The sequence below is a fragment of the Notamacropus eugenii genome, chromosome 6 (assembly GCF_028372415.1).
Source record: "Notamacropus eugenii isolate mMacEug1 chromosome 6, mMacEug1.pri_v2, whole genome shotgun sequence".
Classification (NCBI taxonomy): domain Eukaryota; kingdom Metazoa; phylum Chordata; class Mammalia; order Diprotodontia; family Macropodidae; genus Notamacropus; species Notamacropus eugenii.
The window spans coordinates 94,753,876-94,778,368 of record NC_092877.1 but is presented as its reverse complement, the minus strand read 5'-3'; the positions used below and the strand labels follow the sequence as shown (position 1 = coordinate 94,778,368).

Sequence of the window (24,493 nt, the reverse complement as noted above, 5' to 3'; positions counted from 1 at the left end):
ATTCAAAGAACAGCAAAACACAGTTCCTGCCATCAATCGTGTCAGCCTAACTGCGGAGAGAAAATGCAGACAATGATGTACATACAGGATTTATTCAGTGCAGGCAAACTGCAATCTCAGAAAGAAAGCACTAATACGGTAAGAAGAAGGAAGGGAAAGTGCCCCCAACAGACGAGTGGAATTTAAGCTGAGTCTTGAAAGAGGCCAGGAAAACCAGGAACTGGAGCTAAGGGGATAGGAGGGAATTCCACTCTTGGGAGACAGCCAATGAAAAGGTACCTAGGTGAGAAATTGAGTATCCTGTTCAAGAAACAGCAAAAAAGACAAGGTCCCTGGATCCTAAAATATGTAAAGAGGAGAAAAGAGTAAAAAGACTAGAAAAGTAGAAAGAAGCTAGGTTGTAAAAGCCTTTAAAAGTCAAACAGAACATTATATATTTGATCCTAGAAGTAATAGGGAGTAATAAGCTAGAGTTTATTTAAGAAGAGAAGGGGAACACATTTATTGGTCCATTTTAAATGAAAATTAAAATACATTTAAGGTATGACTAAATTATATCTTAAAACTGAATATTCCAAACATTTTTGTGAGTAGACCTAGTTACATGGTATTATAGGACCAGGATTTTCCTCCCAACACACAGACACTATACTTCCTTCAGTCCTAGCCTCTCTGAGGAAGCTTCCTCCACCTACACAACTTCCTTTCACAACTCAGCTTCCCTAACAGCTTCCTTGGTACAGCTTTCTCCCACCTCCCCACAAAACCTAATTGCTACCACTTATATAACACCAGGCCCCAGTTTTCTGGCCTAGGGCCAATAAAAAGTTAAGTTATGTGGACAAGGACCTCTCAAGACTTGATGGGTGCCCAAGAACATGAGATTATCATTCCCCATAGTTTCGGTGTGAGGCAGCCCTCATTTACAAAAACTGAAGGTAAGTGCCACTGTATCCTTCTTGCATATCCCTGTTATTAGGGCAAAGGAAACCTTTTTTGTTAAATGAACAGTGACTCAGGAGTGCCTCATTGCATCCCAACATTAAACCTGAACTAAGAGGGTACTGGCTTTACAGCTGTGCACCTACAACATTTGGCTATAGAGATGAGATGACCTCATGGCCCATATCTTGACTGAGTAGGGGGAAGGGTACTACAAACCTGGAGGGTTGGTGGGGTGATTCACCAACTGGACACCTCAGGTTCTAAAAGCCTTTCTGGATATGTGTGGGGTAATCCTCTCAATGGGACAGGGAACAGGTTCCCATTGATCCAGAGCAATTGGTCCAGTGGGTGCAGAAAGAGAGGGTAAAGCCCAATGTTCCCGTGTAGTTACTGCCCATTCTACAAAAGTTGGACTGCCAAAATTACAGGTCTGAAAGCTTACTGGCCAAGAGTCATCCATCTACTAGAGGCAGAACTCTTAACACTCCTGAAGGGGTTGAAGACTCATAGTCCCCAGTCAGAAACTCATGGCCCTAGGGAGGGACGTATGGTCTCTGAACCAGAGGTAGCATTAGATCCGACTGAAATGAGAGCAATAAGATAGAAGAATGATAGCTGGAGTGAGGGAGTGATTTGGGAACAGCCACCTGCAGCAGAAGAGCCTCAGACTTACCCTATTATTGTACCCCAGAATGGGATTTCTTCCATGAGAGGAACAGAGGATGGGTTTTTACTACAAAGTCACTTTAATAACAATCTAAGGAGTCAAAGGAGGGATGGTTCCTGAGGACATGGTCTAATCGAACCAATGCAGGGATTCTTTTGGCTGCCCACTTTTAAATACCTGGGGAGCTTTCTGACAACAGAGTCAATTAAATCAATTACAGTGTCCAGGGGAGGACTGCCCTTTGACCTTTCTAGGGAGTCACTCATACCTGAAACCTTACATATGTATTCTCATTTCAGCTAATTCCCCATGGGGAATTGCAAGGGAGGGATATGAAGCTACTAAAGAAAACAGGTTTAATACACCAGATTTATGTTGCTCCACCAAGGCCAGCCACACCCTATGATCAACCAGGCCTTGCACTCCATCCACACACCTCCTAGCTGCCCCAGAGGATATGCAGTTGGAGCTGTCCAACCATAGAAGTCAGTGATAATTGGTTTGGAGTTCAGAAGATAGATACAGATCAGGACTTCTTAAACTTTTTCCACTCATGACCCCTTTCTGCTTACCAGTTAGTTGATGTTGTGTGGTCTAAGGGCATGCACAACGAAAAGTGAGCATGCTTTGTGTTGAGAACCAAGTCTGCAGTGAAGTTGCTCAATGCAACACAGCCTTTTATTGTTGCCAAATTTTTCATGATGTGAGGTTGTGTTCCACAGTTTAAGTGCAGATATAGATATAGATATACATATATGTATACAAGTATATGTTATATATATATATGTATATATACACTTATATATGTTATATGAGTATATATATGCATATAGTACACATATGCTTATATATGTTATGCAATGTATATGTATATATGTATATAATAACTACACTTATATTCATATACATACTTATAAAGTCAGAGGCAAGAAAAAACCCAGCTCCACAATCACTATGTCAAGCTGGCTCTTTTGGAACATATACCTTTTTATAAAATCTCACTAAAAAGTATTGTGGAAAAAAGCTTTTTGAGCCCAAAGGCTATTTTTGCTTTTTGTTTATAATCCCAGCATTCAGCTATTGCCTGAGAGACAGTAAGTGCTTAATAAATGCTGTATGAAAAAATGCTCTGAATCACTATTGTTTAGAGAGATGCAAATCAAAATAATTCTTAGGTATGACCCCATACCCTTCAGATTGACTAACATGACAAAATAGGAAAATGATAAATGCTGGAGAAGATGTGGGAAAATTGAAACACTAATCATTGTTGGTGGAGTTGTGAACTGATCCGACAATTCTGGAAAGCAATTTGGAACTATGCTCAAAGGGCTATAAAAAATGTGCATACTCTTTGACCCAGCAATGCTATTTCTAGGGCAAAAATTGGGAAAGGACCCACACATACAAAAAATATTTATAGTACCTCTTTTTGTGGTGACCAAGAATTGGAAATTGAAGGGATGCCCATCGATTGGGGAATAGCTGAACAAGTTGTAGTATATGAATGTAATGAAATACTATTGTGCTATAAGAAATGATCAATAAGAGGACTTCAGGAAAACATGGAATGACTTATATGAACTGATGCTGAGTGAAAAGTAACAAACACATAGAGATATCTGACTTTGATAGACTTACTCTTCTTAGCAATGCAAGGATCTAAAACAACTCCAAAAGATTCATGATGGAAAATATCCAGAAAAAGAACTCTGGATTCTGAATGCAGATGGAAGCATACTATTTGCTCTCCTTTTCTTTTGTTATTTTGTTTTGTTTCTTTTTTCACATCATTTCTCCCATTAGTTCTAAGTCTTCTTTACATCATGACTAAGGTGAAAATATGTTTAATATGAATGCATAAGTAGAGCCTACATCAGATTGCATGCCATCTTGGGGAGGGAGGGAGAAGGGAGGAGGAGAAATTTGAAACTCAAAATTTTATGGAAGTAAATGTTGAAAACTAAAAATTATGCTGATTACATGTTGATACAAAAAAAGTATGCTGATTATGAGCAGTATCACTTCATAATAACAATAATGAAGGGGAAAAACAAGTGAAAGAAAACTTGGTAAGAAACTCAACTAAGCACAGTCATCCTGAGTGCATCTAAGGCTCAATCTAAAAGGAGAACAAACAAATGAAACATAGAAAGATCTGCAAAGATTTTATAATATTCTTTTCATTGTTGTACACCCTGGAACCACCACATTAAGACTATTAAGATGACAGCTGTAGAAAAACCTCCAGAAAAGACTTAAATGGCATTGAAAAGAAGAAAAATAGGAAAAGCACCTGGACTATATCAATTATACAAAGAGGAGGGTCATGCTAGAAGGAGTATAATTTTTAGGGAATGATGGAATCAATTCTGAAGAAGGGGAAGTAACTAAAGGTGTAGAAAAAAGTTTCAAACTTTATTACAAAATAATAATAATAAGTGAGTGGAGAGTAATAATAATTACCAACCCATATGCCTAGTTTCCCATCTAAGTCTAATTTTAATAAGAATCTAAACATAGCATTGAGGGCTTCCTTGAGGAGGGTATTAGAAGGAGCAGGTCGTTTTCCCCAGTGATATTCCACAACACACCACACATTTACAATCACACAACTGACTAAAAGTAGTAGAGAATAAGATCCCACTGTGTTTACTGTTCGATAAATATAAAAAAGCACCTGATTCACCAGAGCAAAACACCATAGTAAGGCTTTCTCCCCCTTCAAAAAGTCAGCTTCCATATAAGTGACAAGATTCCTTCAAAGATATGACAATGTATTTAGAATAAATGAAAAAAAACTCAAAATATGTTGGATCACTAATAGCAGATGTTAAAAACCATCTTCAAGCTTTTGATATATTTTAATGTTCCATAAATCTTCACTCATTTTTTAGTCACAATGAAAATACATCTGACATGTAAGCATCAATTGCCTAAAAAAGGTGGTATTCTAAGTATCATTTTGAAATTATACAAAAATTTTCAGGAAGAAAAAATACCAAGCCTACATTCATGACTCTATTAGAATATCTCTGGCATCTTTGTTTTATTTACAAAGGAAAATTTTTGAGCCACTTGAAATATGGCAGTTTTAATTACTGTCATTTCATAGATATTCTGACATATCCTTCATGTAATATGTAAATTCATATTACACCTTGAGGAAAACTGATTAAAATCTCATAACTACCACTGTGATTTTTTTTGATTCTCACTGATGAAGAGACTATGAACAAAATGATAACTGTTGAACTATGTTAATGTTTATAATAAATAATTAGCTCAAACCATGGTATAATCTAATAACGAATCCTTAGATGTAGCTGTGGCTTTTCTTATTTGATCCAGCTGGATTTTTCTATACCAATAAATAGCCTGAGAAAGAATCTGGACATATGAACACATACACACATATATAATTGTGTTTTAATTTGCTCATAACAGACTAAGGAATTCATCCAATTCTCATGCTTTCTCATAAAAACAAATTTAGAAAAATTTTCATTATTTTCATCATGAATATAAGATCTGCCTTTCAAACTAAACTTTTAAAATTTGTTCAATTTTAAAATAGTTCCTTTTAATGAACTTGTTTCCAAGACAATTTTTGAAAGAAAGTTGGGTAAACTGCTAAAGCTATACATACATCACTCAGTAATACCCCCCTAAAGATTTTTGACACCTACCTATAAAGAATATCACATATTCTCTCCTGTCAACGAAAACATGAAACTTAAAGAATTTTGTTCTTCCTTATTACTGTTAGTAATACCTGTTAAGAAGATTCTCTACTTCCTGAACTTCTGAAATTGACTGCTCCTCATCTGAAATGAGTCGACTTTGAAATTTTCTGTCTTGGAAGTCATACAGCATCACAACAACAAGACTGGTCAAAGCATCTGGCTACCAAATGAAATAAATGCAAAGAAAATAAAGTACACAGTGACATACAATAATAATATTTTTTTATACTCTACACACTACACTGAATGTTATTTTACTATTGTCTTTACTCCCTGAGAAAAAAAAACCTACTGTAAATTAATCTTTTAACATAAAGAAGGATTGTAACTATTTATATATGGTCACGATGAATGAGCATGGAATCATAGAAGTGAAAACAAATTTCCTAGCAGATATTTCCCAGAGCTTCACCCAACTTTTTAAAAAATTTTTAACAACTTCTCTAGGATGAAGCAATCATTAACCATTTATTAAAACAGAGGACTCTAAAAAAAACCTCAGAAAGTACAATGATATCCCAAATTACATAAAAATTATCTACTTACTATTGACACATTTGGATAGAAACAGCTGTCTATTAATATATTTTCCAAAATATCTTGATCTAAGGGACAAAGAAATATTAGTCTTCAATATGAATATCACTAAAAAACTGAATATCACTAAAAAAATTGTTAAACTCTTGATGATAATAATACATTTCAAATAATCTCATTAAAGACATTTATTACTGACATTTTCTTTCAAAAATTACTTCATTTCTCTGTAAAGATTTGGGAATATAGAGATAAAATTAAAACTTTATTACACTTTGAACAGAGTTAACAATTTAAACTAAAATATGCTCGATGAGCCAATACGTACATGAGTAACTCAAAAACTCTATGATCCTCAGTTTCTCCATCTTGAAAATGAGTATATAATATCTGCACTACCCATCTCATAGGGTTTTTGTAATAAAATGTTTGCAAACCTTAAAATTGCTTTTAAGCATGTAATTATTTAGCAATCTATGGAGAAGCCCAATTATTTCGGTAGAAAATAAAAAACTAAATTGTTAAAATATATTATGAACTCAATTATACTTTTAAAGAAATTTATACAAAATCAAATGTATTAGACCCATTTATTCAATTTCTATTCTGAAGTAGTCGTGTCTTCATGAAAACAGGGAAACTTCAAAAAAGAATTGACTTCTGATTCTGATTCTTTATATATTCATTTCTGGTCAATCTCCCCTGGGTCTACTTTGCTGAGACCCCATTTTTCCCATGGGTACGTAGCAGTCAAAATAGTGCTTCCCTGACCATACCTCTGAGTGGGATAGGTTTAGTGAAGACTTCTCAGATTGTAGTTCTTCTCCCAGGGGTGAGGTAAGACTGAGAGGCTCAAGGTTACTATATTTTTAGAACAGAATAATTCCATATAAGGATATAAAACTGTGTAGTACATTAGGGTCTCAATGATTGGATAAAGTTTACCTAATTCTTCAATGTCTTCATTTCAAAAGGGATTGGTTAGATTTTGTGTCTAGAATGTAAGATCATATTCTCAGCTAATGAGAATAATGGTCAGTGGGGGGGGAGGGACTTGCGTTAGAGTCTATATAAATCACTGCCCTTTCTTTGTCTTCGGCTCTCCTACTCCAGGTGAACTGCTGTAGGATTGTCCAGATTCTCGAGAATTGAATAAATCTCTTCTCTGTCATCACTTTGAGAGGCCTCTGAGTAATTGATTTATGTAGGGACCTGAGCCATCCCACACACCTCAGAGAAACGATAAGATAAATAACAACAAGAGACAGTACAATTTAGCAAAGAAACAGAAGAAAAAGCACTCAGGCCCAGCAGGACGAGGCCTTCATGAGGAACCCGTAGAGATCTCTTGAAAGGACACTGTATTTGGCCTTCATGAACAATGCCTCCCAATTTTCATAACTGACTTATAGATGTAGAATCCCTTAAAGAGCCCACCCTTCCAGCGTATTACAAGTAACACTTCCTGGAGCATGGTGCAGCTCACTCCTTTGTATCTCCTCAGGTGTCCTCTACTCCTACTTTACCCTCCCTTTTGCTGACATGGGCAGATTGCTAAATTATCTAGAATATTATGGACAGAAACTAGAAGCTGAGGTTCTTGGATTCTTTTTTCCCCTTCTACCCCTGTCCTCCCTGACCTCATTACACAGCCACAGAAATGTTTACCCAACAAACCTCAGTCTATGCAACTTCACAGACTATCTGGAATTTCATATTTGGGATCATGCCTTATAATCCAAATATGTAAATTTCACTATACACAGGTATCCTAGAAGTACCTGATTTCAATTAAATTTGATTATAAATATCTTTTAACCCTAAGACTCTCAGGAAACAAATGATTAGAAACAAGAAACTGTTTCTACAACAGGATTTTTAGAAGAGCAACTACTTGGTTAATGGCATTTATTTTCCTGAACATACCTCCTGAATATAGGAGGTATTCTAGTGTAACGCAAAGTGCAATGGATTTGATAACCCAGGATCTAGACAATACAGGCACCAATCCTGGCTCTACCATTTACTAGTTATGATGCAGGTCCTACAACCTCTGCCTCATTTTCCTCATCTGAAAAGTATAATAATACTTGACCTGGATAGCTCAAAAGGTTTTATGACCATCAAAATGATTCAATATATGTAAAGTTCTTTGTAAATTATAATGTGATAGTGTATAAATTGCATAGATTTCTAACTGGATAGGAATTTAGATCATCTAGTAGAATTCCTTCATTTTTCAGATGAAGATACATCTGACCCAAAACAGTCATAGATTTTGAGGTAGAAGGAATCTTAAAGCATATCTAATCCAACTTCCTTGTTTTAAAAAGGGGGAAACTGAACCTTAGAAATGTTCCCTTGACTCCAAATAAAGTGTTCTATTATATTATATAATCTGTGCAGAGAAGGTAACTTGACCAAAATCACAAAAAGGCAGCAAGTAACAGAACCTATGTTTCAATCTAGACCTCAAATTGTCTCCTAATTCTAGTAATAAGTCTCAGAACTTCTCTAAAATTGTTTTTATGTTCCTAACCTCTCTACTTCCAGTTATTTCCATCTCTCTACTTATCTCTAGCAAGTCCTGGGAGGTTTTACCTTAAGTTTAAGCTTATCTTTGAACCATACTCTTCATTATCACAGCTCTGCCTTCTTGCTTTGGTCAAGTCTTAGGCTGTCTGAGTCTTGGCACTCAGTTCTAAAAAACCTCTAAAAGTTTTTACCTGCTCTAGATCCATCATTTTCTTCTGAACTAATATTACAGATTTTTTTCCTAGTTAACTGAAGATATGGACTTTCATTCAAGTGAAATTCAAGGAGGAAGGAATGAATAAATCAATCAAAAAATAGGTATCAGGCACTGTGCTAAATGATGATGAGGAAGAAGAAAAAAAAAGTCTTTGCCATCCAAGGACTTACATTATAATGGGGAAAACAGCACATACAAATAAGAACAGAGAACCTAAGAGGATGGACTCTACAGGGGACTTAGAAAGGGTTCCTGGAGGAGATCTGAGTGATAAAGGAAGCCAAAGGTTCTATAAAGAAGTTGAGAAAACATTCCAGGTTTGGGAACTAGTGCCAAGGCACAAAGACAGGAGATGTAGAGGTGAGTACAGGAACAGTAAGCTGACTAAAATGACGAGACTACAGAGAACATGGAGGGCAAGTGAATATAAAATGACCAGAAAGGGTCTAGATTGTGAAGATCTTTAAATAAAAAAAAAGCACTCAATATATGATCCTGAAAGAGCAAGCCTGAGTTTATTAAGCAAGGGAACAACATGGTCAGACCTTCATTTTAGAAAAATGATTCAGTAATTTAAACCTCCTGTATATATTGAACTTTTCTCAGATTTCTTTTGTTCTTCTCCAAACTGTTGCTCCCCTTACCAGAAGGCGGCAAGCATTCTCTAGATGTGTGACCTTTAATCTAATATATATAAGAAATTACACAGATGCACACCAACTACACATTGTACAAAATGTGGGCCAGGTGGGAATGGGATTAGGAAAACAACGAAGAATGGCTAACAAGATATGTGACCTCTTTTACAGATTAATACCTCAACTTTGTGGGGATGCATGATGAAGTCTATCTCTAGTTTGAGACCTAACATTAGTCTCCATGTAAAGAAGGGAGAAAAGAAAGAAAATAGAAAGATCCAGAACAAGGCCCTAATTCTCCACCAAGGGAACATGCTGGTTCTCCATTACAAAACCTGATCCCAGGCTCATCCTGCAATTTTCAACAGATGTGCACTTCCTAGAATAGTCCCTTCCTGGACCTAGTCAGAAAAGACCTGAGTTCAAATTGGCCTCAGATGCTTACTAGCTATGTGACCCTCAGCAAGTCACTTATGGGGATAATAACACCTGTCTCACAGGATTGTTGTGAGGATTGTTAGAGACACACTTGACACACAAAAACGTATCAAGGAAAATGTATTAAAGTTCAGAGGAATTGAATACTTTGGGCAAAGTTGATTCCACCCCTCTTCAGGAGGAAGGATTGCCTTCTATGTTCATTCCCCTTGAATGTATGAGCAGCTTCCAAGTAAGGCTACAGGAAGACTACAATTTGTTCAGACCAATGTAAGCCATTCATACTGTTCCAAATTTTGGACTCTGCTCCCCACCATCCCCTGGCCACGTAACGTCATGTTATCCTCTCTGATAGGCTTTCCCTCAAATAGCTCATCAGGCCTGCGCACAAGTTTCTGACCTCTAACATGACCATGCTCTAGGTCATGACTCTGATCACCCAAAGCTGTGAAAACAGAACTTCTTCCTTGTTTCCCACAGGATCAAATAAGATAACACATATCTTTGTAAACCCAAAAGTTCTGTATTACATATTGCTGGATCCAAATGCTCCCCACCACCCTTCTCTCCCCTACTCCCTACCTCCCAGATGAGCTCTACAGAATTCAGCAAATCATTTACAAAGGTGAATGAGTAAGGAGCATCTAGCTAGTAACTAATGCTGATTTCATTTTTACAGTGTGTGTGTGTGTGTGTGTGTGTGTGTGTGTATGTTTAAGTTTCAAATAGTTTAATTAAATCAACACTTAGCTAAGAGAGAATTATCAAATTTAAGTACAGATGGGGGAAGCAACACCAGGAGAATATGTCAAGGAAATAAGAAAAAAGCTACCAGAAATGAAAAAAGACTAGATGGGAATAGTGGTATTATACTTAAAATATTCATCATGTGATTCCTGACAAGGACATGGAGGGAGTGACTAAAAATTTTGTAATAATACTTTATGCATTTTGTGGTTGTAATTTAGTCATCCAGTCATGTCTGACTTTTGTCAACCATACCATGCTAGGTCCCTTCTATCTCCACTATCACCCAAAGTCTGTCCAAGTTCATGTTCATTGTTTCCATGATACTATCTATCCATCCCCTTTTCCTTTTGCCTTCAATTGTTCCCAACATCCACATCTTCTCCAATGAGTCATGTCTTATTATGTAGATAAAGTATTTAAGCTTCACCTTCAGTATCTGATCTTCCAACGAATAGCCTGAATTAATTTAAGTATTGATTTGATCTGCTATCCCTGCTGTCCAAGGAACTCTCAAAATTTGTCTCCAGCACAATTCCAAAGCAAAAATTCTGCAGCTCTCAGCTTTCCTTATAGTCCAACTCGCACAAACATATATTGCTACTAGAAAAACCACAATTTTGACAATACAGTCCTTGTCAGCAAGGTGACATCTCTGCTTTTTGGTATGCTGTTCAGACCTACCATAGCTTTCCTTCTTTAATTTCAGGACTGCAGTCACTGTATGCAGTGATCTTTGAGCCCAAGAATATAAAATCTGACTCTGCTTCTATTTCTTCTCCCTCTATTAGCCAGGAAACAATGGGACCACTTGTCAAGCTCTTACTCTTTTTTTATGTTAAACTTCAAGCCAATTTTTATTCTGCTCTTTCATCCTCAAGAGGCTTAATTCTTCTTTACTTTCTGTCATCACAGTGCATCTGCATATCTGACTTGATATTTCTCCCAGCAACCTTAATTCCAGCTTTTGATTCATCCAGTCTGAGATTTTGCTGGTGTACTTTGCACATAAGTTAAATAAAATAAGGTGACAATATGCAGCCTTTGTCATACTCCTTTCCCAATCTTAAACCAATCAGTTGTTCCATGTTTGGTTCTAACTATTGCTTCTTGGCCTATGCACAGGTTCCTCAGGAGACAACTAAGATGATCTGCTACTCCCATCTCTTTGAGGACTTGCCACATTTTGCTGTGATTCACACAAAGGCTTAGTGTAATAAATGAAGCAGCAGTAGATATTTTTCTGGAATTCCCTTGCTTTCTCCATAATTCAGTGAATGCTGACATTTGGTCTCTAGTTCTTCAAAAACCAGCCTGGTCTTGTGGTAATTCTCAGTTCACAAATTGCTGAAGCTCAGCTTGCAGAATCTTAAGCATAACCTTATTGGCATGTGAAATACGCCTAACGGTTCAATAACTTAAACATTCCTTGGCATTACCCTTCTTTAGGATTGGGATGTAAACTGATCTTTTCCAATCCAGTGGGCACTGTTGTGTTCTCCAAATTTGCTGGCATACTGAGTGTAGCACTTTAACAACATCATCTTTTAATAGCTCTGTTGAAATTCTATCATTTCTACTAGCCTTATTGTTAGCAATGTTTTCTAAGACCCACTTGACAATTCTCCAGGATGTCTGGCTCTATTTAGATCAGTAAACGCACTATCACAGTTATCAATGATGTTAAGATCTTTCTGATGTAGTTCTTTTGTGCATTCTTGCCACCTCTTTCTTTCTTCCCCACTTAATAGTATTTTATTTTTTTCAAATTACATGCAAAGACAGTTTTCAACATTCACTTTTGTAAGACTTTGGTTTCCAAATTCTTCTCCCTCCCTCCTTCCCTAAAGTGAAAATAGTTTCACTCCACCTTCAGGTTCTTTCTCTGGATGTGCTACCTCTTCTTCATCTCTTCTGCTTCTGTCAAGTCCTTACCATTTTTTTTTATCTGTATGCATTTAATTAAACAGTTTAGATGGAAATGCTTCTAAGCAAGTTTAGTTGCTTGAAAACAGTGTTTCTAAAGTTTTATTACTTCAAATAAAATAACAGCAACATTTTTGCTAAAAGTTTTAAATTTTCGTTTTTAAATTGCAAGTTGAAATTCACCTGTGTGGAAATATACACACTTTGAATGGGAAGGAATGCTGGAAAGTATTTCAGTGACTCAAGTGAAACAGATAGTAACCTTGGGAAAATATATTAATGGCCCCATAACAGTTGAAACAACTATGTAACTCCTATTTTGTTTTCTCTACCAAGTAAAATTATTTTCAAACCAAGAAGGACAGAGCAAAAATCATTAACAAGCAAGGGAAACGCAAGAGACTGCTTACTGGATTCAAAGTTCAATATGAGTCAACAATGTGACACAGAAACAGTATGGTGTCAAAATGTAAGAAGTTAACAGTCCTGTTTAAACCACGTATAAAATACTAAGCTAAATTATCTTAATTTTTCTTGGGGTTTTTTGTCTGTGTTCTCTTTCACATGACTAATATGGAAATATGTTTTCCATGATTGCACACGTATAACCTTTATCAAAATGCTTGTCTTCTCAATGAGGGGTCATGGGAAGCAAGGTGGGAGAGAATTTGGAACTCAAAATTGTAAAAATAAAGGTTAAAATTTGTTTTTACATGTAATAGGAAAAAAACAAAGAGAGAATTAAAATTAAAGAGAGAAGATAAAAGTGTTAAACTAAGGGGGAAAATAAAATACTATGCTCAGCTTGGTGTGCCGCATTTAAAAGTAAAATAGTGAACAGCATGATGAAAGGGTTTGAAACTGTAATTCATACAAATACGGTTCAAAGACATAGGAAGATGACACTGGAAGAGAGATTCATGTTAACACCTCAAATAATAATATTTGACATTTGTATAGAACTTTTAGATTCAGAAAGCACTTGACACAAATTCTCATTTGACCCTCAACTCATTTTGGGAATTGTGGTGAGTGTGTGTGAGAGTGTGTGTGTGAGTGTGTGTGTGTGTGCGAGTGTGTGTGTGTGCGAGTGTGTGTGTGTGCGTGTGTGTGTGTGTGTGAGAGTGTGTGTGTGAGAGTGTGTGTGAGTGTGTGTGTGTGAGTGTGTGTGTGAGTGTGAGTGTGTGTGTGTGTGTGAGTGTGTGTGAGAGTGTGTGAGAGTGTGTGAGTGTGTGTGTGAGTGCGTGTGAGTGTGTGTGCGTGCATGCGTGTGTGTGTCTGTGTGTGCGTGTGCATGTGTGTGTGTATTCTCTATTTTACAGATAAGAAAACTGAGTTCAGAGAAGTTTAATAACTTCCCCATAGTCACATGGCTAATAAATGTTAGAAGTAATATTTCAAACCCATTTTCCTCCTGAATTCACATTTATTAAAATGTTATATTATACAGCCTTCCTGGTTGCTTCTATTCAAATATTTGGAGGCAGTGTTAATGGCTTCAAAAGGAAACACTGGGACTGGAACACGGATGTTATAGGATGGCATATTTCTAGTCAAATCTGGGGGGAGGGGAACTCTTTTAAACAATTAGAGCTGTCCAGAAATCTGAAGTGGTTGTCTTGGTGATTAGTAAATGCTGATTTGACTTGATTTATGCTATTTTAATTCTACTGCTTCCAAAAGAAAATTGCTCAAAAACTATTCTTGCTTCTAAGCAGATGCTAAAGTTAGTTTTTGGTTTTACCACGTAGTTGCACTCCCATTACACAAATGACTTTTGGGATTAAGAAAATAACTTTTTAAAAACGCATTCTCTAGTCCAGGTTGAAGAGGTTATAGAAAGAAAGACAGATACAAAAATAAACTGTTAATGAAATTATGAATTGGTTCAACAATTCTGGAGAATAATTTTCAATTACACTAAGAAAATGACTAAAAAGTCCATACTGTTTGACTCAGAGATCTCACTATTAGACATATGCTCCCAAGGGGGCTAAAGACAAAAATATACCAAAATATTTTTGTAATTGCAAAAAACTAGAAATAAAGAAAACACCTATCAACTGTGTAATGGACGAACAAGCTATGGTACATGAATGTAATGGATGATTATTGTGCTGTAAGAAACAATGAATATAATATAAAATGTTCTTTATGTTCATTATGATACGACATGTGATAACATTATAGTGTATAACTATACATTATAAGAAACAATTAAATAAATAATATTATCATTTCCCACCCCCTATATTCCTGGACTTCATCATCTCTAGAAATTCATCATTCTGCAAGATGAAATCAACTGGCTGTCCTGATATCAAGAGTGCTGGTGAACCACCTCTCCAGAAAAAAAAAGCCATATATACAACATATTTTTAAATTTTATCTGCATCATTAATAATTCCTTCATCACTTTCTAAGTTTAGACAATCAACAAAATAATAAGTCAAACTCTGATCTGTAGCATTTAGCAGTTCCCAAGGTGTAATTGCTCACACTGAAAATTTAACAATTGGCTCTGCTGAGTCCATATGAGTTGTCTGCAAAACTGCACATAGTAGGGGATAGCTGACTAGCTTGCTTAGAGACAGCCAGGAACACATGTAGCCTACAAGGCACTATGTCCATAGGCAACAAAAGTGGAAGCCTTGCCTGGAAAAGCTCCAGCTTAATCACAAAACCTCAGGGTGATGTACTTGGAAGTCTAGGGAAATGGCAGCATAAAGTGACCAGCAACAAATCAGGACAACCCAGGCACCCAGGGCTCTATCATGAACGTCACAGAGGACCCTGAAGTGTCAGCACTCTGATCCTCCAAGATCCATGAAGGTCAAGTGCAGGGATCATGGAGGTTGGCACAGGGAGCCAGGTGATCCAGAACAAAAATGGCCAATTGCTCCATCCAAAACTGCATTAGCCTGTAGAGTCTGGTCCTGGCACAAAGCTCCAATTTCAGAACTAAAGCTAGAAATAAATAAATCAAAGAAAACACTGCCTAGTATCAAAAATCATTGCAGAACTAGAGGTCCTTCTACGGGAAGAATGAGTAATACTGTAACAACTGTAAATAGAAATTCAAAGGAAAAAATGGATTTTCCACAAGGACTATAGGAAAACCTAAAAGAAATTTTAAAAAAATAAAATCTCTGGAATAAAGAACTGGAAAAATAATTGCTTAGAAGAGAAAGTGAGAAATCATACCCAAGAAACGGATCCCCTCTCCAAAACAGAATAGACCAAACAAATCAATGCCTGCATAGTACAGTAAGAAATATTAGAACAAAACTTTAAAATTTGAATAAATAGAAATATAAGATATCTGTAATGTTAAAGATCTTCCCTCTGCCCATTAACAGGCCTCACCTGGAGCTCATTAAGGGGAGTCTGATTAGGGGAGAGGTGTTTTGTTAATTAATGAGGCACTGGGTCATAAGGGTCATGACACCCTCCAGCTCTGAAAAGTGTGTATATATATATATTCTGAGGTGAGGTTTTGTTTTGGGGGCTTCTTTGGAAGAAAGTGCCTGTGTCAAGTGAGACTTTGGATATCCATGCCCCTTCTCCTCCACTTTGAAAACCCAGATATTGGTGCTATTCTCTCTGGTAACTATGTATGTATGTAATGGTCAGACAGTTGGATCTGTCTGTTGTTCTGCGATGTATGTATTGCTTATGGTCAGACAACTGGAAACCCTGTCTGTTGGTCTTTATTTCTTTGCTTGTATTTTCTCTGTTGGTGAATGGAATTCAAGTAGATTGTTGACCCCTGAAAAGCCGCTTGACTTTTTGAAAATCAGATATAAGAACCTCCATATACATACATGAACGTTAAGGTCCTCCTGTGTATACCAGGGTGCTTGCTGCTATAATACCTGACATAAAAAACTGACTTGGAAAAAAAGATAAAGGAAAAGGTGTTTAAGAATTTATTGGGCCCCCTAAAAAACATGCTTTGTTTTTAAAAGCCTAGAGACAGTAATTCAAGAACTTACAAGTGAAAACTATTCAAATCTGTCAGAACCAGAATAAAGTTAGAAAGAATCCACCAATCACTTCCTGAAATGAACGCCCAAAAGAAAAAAACCCAGCAATGTCCAAACCAAAATCTACAAAGCTCCACTTCTTTTCTAAGAAAAAATATTTCAAGCATATATAAAACAGTTAAAGCACCAACGAACTATAGCCAGGATTACACAAGACATCACCGTTTCCACTCAAATTCAGAGGAGTTCCCAGAGTTCAATATTTCAAAAGGGGAAAAAGCAAGGCTTACAATGAAAAATAACTTACTCTGCAAAGTTGAGGATTATCTTAATGGAGGGGTAGGAGTAGGGAAGAAAATGAACTTTTAATAAAACAGAAGAGTTTCAAGTATTTCTCATGACAGTATCAGAGCTGAAAATTGGAATTCTGAAACACAAACACAAAAGTCCAAAGAAACCTCAAGGAAGTTTATTTAAACAATTGGAATAGATGTTTCAGTGCTAATATGCTAACAGGAAGGGAAGAAGTAAGTGTCCCTTAAGAACCTTAATTATTTAAAAGGGTATTGTGGAAGTTAAAAAAGAATAACAGAGGATATGGATGTAGATTAGTTCTGAGGGTCTGAAGAGGGGAAAGAGAAGAGAGAGTAAAAGAAAGAATACACTAATATAGAAAGCAGGAAAAAGGCAATATAACTTGCCATTTCCCCTAATTAGGGGATGTGAAAAGGGGAGAAACAGGTTGGGGGAATGGGCACCAGATGATCTTCACTGTTATCTGAAAACAATAAAGGAGGGTTGAACGCAACCACAGAATTTGGTGTAGAAATAATACATTGGACCAACAGGGAAATAAGCAGGGACAGGAGAGGGTGGCAGTTAAGAGGGAAGTAAACAGCCACAAGCAAAACCAATTTCCTGAATTAAGAAATTAAAAGGTAGAGGGGAGAGAGGAAGAAAAGTAAAGAACCAAAATCTTGGGGGCCGGGAAAAAGGACTTAAAGCATCTCTTAGACAATTGGGAAACGGCTGAACAACTTGTGGTATGTTAATGTAATGGAGCAATATGATGCTATAATAAATGATGATTAAAAAATGATTTCAGGGACCTGGCTAGTATGAACTGATGCAGACTGAAGCAAGTAGAACCAGGAAGAACAATTTTTACAACAATGCATAGAAAAATAACCTTGAAAAGCTCAAAACTCTCATTAAGGCAATGATAAACTATGTCTCCAGAAAACCTATGAGGAAACGTGTTCCTCACCTCCTGTCAGAGAAGTGATGGAAAAAATATGCAGAAAGAGAAACATTTTTGGATGTGGACTCCTGTTTCTTGCCCATGCTTTTTTTGTTGGATAGGTTTTTATTTTCCTCTTGATTTTTTTTTTTTTTTGGAGAAGGGGTAGTAGGGAGAGGATAGGTTCGCCACAGTGATTTTTACAAAAAGAGGTCCATTATAACATTTTATAAAATGTAAAAAAGTTGAGAAAGAAGAACAGACAAGCAGGATAGTTTTAAAAGTAACAGGTATAATCTTGAGCTTAAAGATACCCAGTTCTTTCAACTGCTCTTCTTTATGACATGGTATCAAAAGTCTTCATACTCCTGGTTGCTCAACTCTATCTATTCCCCAACTTATTAATGTCCTTCCTAAAAAGTTGGAGAACCCAGTAGTGAATATAACACTCCAGATGTGGTCTGGTTAGAGCAGAATATCTATTCCTAGAAAATATCTTTCAGCATAGCCTAAGATACCATTAGCTTTCCTGTTTGCCATATCACATGTTAACTGTTGGTTCACAATGAGCTTACAACCTACTAAAATCAAACTGAATTACATCTAACCAAGCTTTCTCCATCTGCTACTTAAAAAGTTTATTTTCTAAATCCATGAATAAAATATTACATTTATCTCTATAACCTACGACCCAGCACATCTCTGCATTTAAAAGGAATAGGTTCAATTTTGGTGATTTCTCACACAAATAACTAGTTTTACCCCTCTAGTAATATAAGAATTTGACTTTTTGTCTTAGTTCCAACAGAAAGGGAAAAAAGTTATTAGATCACATGCAAGCACCCAGGCTAAGAAAAAATAGACTATCACGCAGGCTTTATTTAACCCAACAAAAAAAAAAATATGCAAAGACATATCCAAACCCACAACAAAGGCAACTCTCCCTTTCTATCAGGCCTACACTTCCCACAGGAACCCAAAGTCTGCTATACTTGGGGCTGTGACTCTCTAGGAACTCAGATAACTACAAAGTTTATGCCCTTTCTAGGATCTATGCATGCTACATAAATCACAGCAAGAATAAGATCCAGTTTTGCTGCTCTAAATCATGGCTAGTATTTCCTGTTCTTCAGATCCTGGACCTTAGGTTAAAAAATAATAATAATCATAGCTTTAAGGTTTGCAAATCACTTTCATATACTGCTTCACCTGATCCTCACAATAACCCTCTGAAGTAGGTGCTTATTATTACTCCCATTTTATAGAAGGGGAAAAAAGGCTGAAAGAAGTTAGGTAAGTTGCCTAGGGTATCTGAGGTAGGATTCCTGACTCTAGATCCAACAATCTGTCAACTATGCCACGTAGCTGCTTCCCCTCCATCATTCTACCATTGCCTTGATGTCATTCCTGAGACTATGTAAATAGCCCCTCTGGCCCATCCCTTCAGGATGGTCCTCCAAAGAACCAAGTCCAAGGAATAGTGCCTCTCTTCCCTGTCCCATTTCACCCTCCCTTTCCAATTTTCTAACTCCAAAATTCTTTAAAAATTCCACATCCAAGAATGCTGACATCTTCATCAGAGTTATGTTAATCACCCTGATAACCAAGTCACCATCCTGCAACTTCTGATCTGTAAATCTTTGCAACAAATTTCCATGTGGTGTTAAAAGTGCAGAGTAGTACCCAGGGTGCCTTTAGTTTTGCTTGCTAAAATTAATGACAAAATTTTTCCTATGAAAAATATATCAAAACTTCATGTATTCAAATTTGTGATCCATTATCTCTGTTGACCACTAATGCTATCTGTTCACGCTTAAGCAATCAGTAATATTAATAAATTCTTGGGATTAAGGAAATAGTTCCATTAATGGTTTGGAAAATATTCAGAGTAACAATTATGTAATATGACTGATTTTAAAAAAATAAACATAACATCTTACATATAAAAATAAATAAGTGTCCTTCAATAGAAAGCCTGGAAAGCTTTTTCTTTATTCCAACAATATTATCATTGCTCAAAATATTTTTGGAATATCAACTTGCTAGCCTCAAAAACCAATTTCATTACTTTTGTAATCGCATTTCCATCTAGATACAGTACAACCAGACTTGCCTGAGTCTAAGAATTTATCATTCTGAAAATCAAATTCACATTCAAAAATTAAGATTTGCACCCACTGGTGATATTCAAAAGAAATAACACTAGAGGCCATTCCCCCACCAAAAAAATGTTATCAAAAGGAAAAAAATTCTGTATTATGTGAATAATAGATCGCAGACACATGTACACATGTAGGAATCTATGTATGTACATACACATATACACATATATGTGTATGCCTAGTCCTTTGTATACATTTTGGCTCAGAAGGGGAAAACTTTCATTGGGATACATGAGTTACTTAATTTTAATTTTTAGTCTACTTTATAACTACATCATGTATCTGAGTAGCTAGTAAAGAAGTTGGCAGAGGGGGGAGGAGACAAGATGGTGGAGCAGAAAGATACATATATGCTAGCTCCTAACCCACAGCCCATAAATTACCTGTAAAGAAGAACTCCCAACAAATTCTGGAGCAGCAGAAGCCACAGAACAACAGAGTGGAGGAGATTTCTGTTCCAGAGAGACCTGAAAAACCCGCCACGCACCACACCCGGAGCGGAGCCCAGCCCTATCTTGGCCGCACAGCAAAGAAGGGAGCAGATCCTAGCGGGCTTGGGGGCAGAATCTCCAGCAGCTGCGCGACTCCCTCCACTCACAGGCGCCAAGGGTCTGTGGGAGGGTCTTTTAGGCTCGCCAAGAGGGGAGCAGGGTGTCTCCATGGCCCGGGCTCCCTCGGGAGGCAGCAGCAGGGGCGGCAGAGGACAAGGGCTCCCAAAGCAGGCAGGAGCTACAATCCATTGTTGAAGGTCTCCACATAAACCCCCTGAGGGAACTGAGCCCCAGAGAGGGGGCCCTGCCCCCACCTGAGCACCTGAACTTAATCTCACACTGAATAGCAGCCCCGCCCCCACCCAAAGCCCTGAGGCTGGGAAGCAGCATGTGAATCTCAGACCCCAAGCTCTGGCTGGGTGGATCTGGAGGTGAGGTGGGTGTAGAGGGGAAACTCAGAAGTCAAGTCACTGGCTGGGAAAATGCCCAGAAAAGGGGGAAAAAAAAAAGACCATAGAAGGTTACTTTCTTGGTGAACAGATATCTCCTCCCATTCTTTCCTACAAGGAAGAACAATGCTTACCATCAGGGAAAGACACAGAAGTCAACGCTTCTGTATCCCAAACATCCAAAATAAATATTCAGTGGGCTCAGGCCAAGGAAGAGCTCAAAAAGGATTTTGAAAACCAAGTTAGAGAGGTGGAGGAAAAACTGGGAAGAGAAATGAGAGAGATGAAAGAAAAGCATGAAAAGCAGGTCAACACCTTGCTAAAGGAGACCCAAAAGAATGCTGAAGAAAATAACACCTTGAAAAATAGGCTAACAATTGGCAAAAGAGGTTCAAAAAGCCAATAAGGAGAAGAATGCTTTAAAAAGCAGAATTAGCCAAATGGAAAAGGAAGTTCAAAAGCTCACTCAAGAAAATAGTTCTTTCAAAATCAGAATGGAACAGATGGAGGCTAATGACTTTTATGAGAAACCAAGAACTCACAAAACAAAACCAAAAGAATGAAAAAATGGAAGATAATGTGAAATATCTCATTGGAAAAACAACTGACCTGGAAAATAGATCTAAGAGAGACAATTTAAAAATTATGGGCCTACCTGAAAGCCATGATCAAAAAAAGAGCCTAGACATCATCTTTCATGAAATTATCAAGGAAAACTGCCCTGAGATTCTAGAACAGAGGGCAAAATAAGTATTCAAGGAATCCACTTATCACCGCCTGAAAGAGATCCAAAAAGAGAAACTCCTAGGAACATTGTGGCCAAATTCCAGAGTTCCCTGGTCAAGGAGAAAATATTGCAAGCAGCTAGAAAGAAACAATTCAAGTATTGTGGAAATACAATCAGGATAACACAAGATCTAGCAGCTTCTGCATTAAGGGATCGAAAGGCGTGGAATATGATATTCCAGAAGTCAAGGGAACTAGGACTAAAACCAAGAATCACCTACCCAGCAAAACTGAGTATAATACTTCAGGGGAAAAAAATGGTCTTTCAATGAAATTGAGGACTTTCAAGCATTCTTGATGAAAAGACCAGAGCTGAAAAGAAAATTTGACTTTCAAACACAAGAATGAAGAGAAGCATGAAAAGGTAAACAGCAAAGAGAAGTCATAAGGGACTTACTAAAGTTGAACTGTTTACATTCCTTCCTGGAAAGACAATATTTGTAACTCTTGAAACTTTTCAGTATCTGGGTACTGGGTGGGATTATACACACACACACATACACAGCACAGAGTGAATTGAATAGGATGGAATCATATCTTTAAAAAATGAAATTAAGGGATGAGAGAGAAATATATTGGGAGGAGAAAGGGAGAAATGGAATGGGGCAAATTATCTCTCATAAAAGAGGCAGGTAAAAGACTTTTTCGTGGAGGGAAAAAGAGGGGGGGTGAGAGAAAAACATGAAGTTTACTCTCATCACATTCCACTAAAGGAAGGAATAAAATGCACACTCATTTGGGTATGAAAACCTATCTTACAATACAGGAAAGTGGGGGAGAAGGGGATAAGCAGAGTAGGGGGGGAGAATGGAAGGGAGGGCAATGGGAGGAGGGAACAATTTGAAGTCAACACTCTTGGGGAGGGACAGGATCAAAAGAGAGAATAGAAGCAATGGGGGGGCAGGATAGGATGGAGGGAAATATAGCTAGTCTTATACAACACGACTATTATGGAAGTCATTTGCAAAACTACACAGATATGGCCTATATTGAATTGCTTGCCTTCCCAAAGGGAAGGGGTGGGGAGGGAAGGATGAAGAGAAGTTGGAACTCAAAGTTTTGGGAACAACTGTCAAGTACTGTTCTTGCTACTAGGAAATAAGAAATACAGGTAAAGGGGTATAGAAAGTTATCTGGCCCTACAGGACAAAAGAGAAGATGGGGACAAGGGAAGGGAGGGATGACAGAAGAGAGGGCAGATTAGTGATAGGGGCAATCAGAATGCTCAGTGTTTGGGGATGGGGGGAGAGGACAAATGGGGAGAAAATTTGGAACCCAAAATTTTGTGAAAATGAATGTTAAAAGTTAAATAAATAAATTAAAATTAAAACAAAAAAAAGAAAGAAAAAAAGAAGTTGGCAGATAAGATACAAAAATACAGGCTAAGGGGGATACACTTAGGCAAGTGAACAATATTTTAAGATACAAAGTTACTTTGCAAGAAAAGTATCCACCCTAGCAATTGACCTTATTTCCTGATTCAGTGGAATTGTCAAGAATTCTCTTCCAAACGTGCAAACCAACTCAAGAAGCTGGTCTCGAAACTCAAATTCAAATTTAAATTCACACCCCCGAAATTCTAAAGTTACCCATGTTCTCCAAGACCTTGAAATTCTGTATCTACTTACATTTTAGAGCACTGAAAGCTAGCTCATAAGACAAACGCTGAGACTGTTCATCTTCAAAGTCCGGCGAGGCCAGCACCGGCTCGCTGCCATACCTCACCAAGACTTTGTCAGGCGCCTTCTCAATTCTAATGCCCTGGAAGATATTAGCTGCCTTTACGTAAACAGTGTCCTGGTAGCCGTTTTTTTCATTTAAACATATACTTTTCTCTTTGGATCCCGATTCCTCCACATGTGTCAGGGAAGTGCATTTTGAGATTTCACTTTTAATTTCTTCCTTGGAAAACTCCAGTTCATTTGTAGAATTGATCATACTTGCCCGCAACTCTATCAGTAAAAGAAGCTGCAATCACGGAAATCGTGAATCCCTGGGCTCGGGACTGAGGGAGTCACCCGCATCCTAACCATGGCTTCTGCGGGGGAGAAAGAGGATCTGGGTCAGTCAATCCCGCATGGACGATGCTGGTGCGGCCGCGCAGGGGCCAGGTCTAGGGGCTCCGTCCTGCGCTCAAAGGGCTCTGGTCTCCACCACAGGAGAAAAGGGGTGGGGGCAGTTATTAAAACTGGGGGGGGGACCCAAGCCTTCTTCTCCCCGCCCCGCTCCACACGAGGAGGCAGAGAGGGGCGGGACAAAGGAGGAGGGGTGAGGGCCCAACCCGCCCGGTCCCCACCCCCCACCCCCGCCCGTCCCCTCGCCCCCCCAACCGGGCCGGGTCCAGCGGTCTGGCGGCGGGCGCTTGAAGCGCAGACGGACTCGGGCGAGGGCTGGCCGGGATGGGGAGTGCACGTCCCCGGAGGAGGGCCGCCCTTACCCGGAGCGGGCGGGCGATGACGCTCCCCCAGCCAGGGGGTGGATGGTGTTCCCCCCCTCGAGGGGTGAGGCAGCCGCCACACTTAGCCAAAGGGCCGGACGGTTTCTACAACAGGCGGAGGACGAGACCAATCACGGTCACAGTAGCTGGGCCGCTCCCTCGCCTCAATGGCCCGGGGACGCGTCAGAGGCGGGGCCCGAGCCCTCCCCCGCGCTGCGCACGGCCCCACAGTCCCCCCCGCAGCCTCGCTCCGACCCGGGCGGCGGGGCCGGGGAGGCCGTTTCCTTCAAAAGTGGACGGTGCCACTGCGCTCCGGGGTGTGGGAGCGGGCCCCCTAGCTTTGACCCGCCGGTCCCTCTGCCGGGGGAACCCCCCCAAACTTTAGAGACCTAAGCCTCGTTTTAGTCCCTCTGCGTCTCGGGTTGCTGAAGAAGACGGAGGGTAAGGGGATCTGGCTGTGGAGAAACCTCGTCAAAGGCGAGGATTCCCCCTTCTCTGAGGAAATCGTGTGGTCTGGCGCCGGGATCTCCATAGTAACGGGGTAGA

The 24,493-nt window shown here is 38.6% G+C and overlaps 1 protein-coding gene across 15 annotated transcripts in view; it reads right to left on the bottom strand.

Moving 5' to 3' along the window:
* The window catches only part of NSUN7 (NOP2/Sun RNA methyltransferase family member 7), a 91,529-nt gene extending 67,349 nt beyond the window's left edge, over window positions 1–24,180 (bottom strand). For 12 of the 15 annotated variants that reach the window (XM_072620576.1, XM_072620577.1, XM_072620579.1 and 9 more), the window contains exons 1-4: window positions 23,948–24,180; window positions 23,139–23,548; window positions 5,905–5,963; window positions 5,388–5,518 (exon numbers count right to left, since the gene is read on the bottom strand). In XM_072620576.1, the coding sequence (XP_072476677.1) occupies window positions 5,388–5,518; window positions 5,905–5,963; window positions 23,139–23,448 (500 nt within the window). In that variant the 5' untranslated portion in view covers window positions 23,449–23,548; window positions 23,948–24,180. Of the gene's footprint in view, window positions 1–5,387; window positions 5,519–5,900; window positions 5,964–23,138; window positions 23,549–23,947 lie in introns of those variants that run through there. The other 3 variants (XM_072620585.1, XM_072620584.1, XM_072620583.1) reach the window with 3 other exon arrangements.
* Window positions 24,181–24,493: the final 313 nt, after the last annotated feature.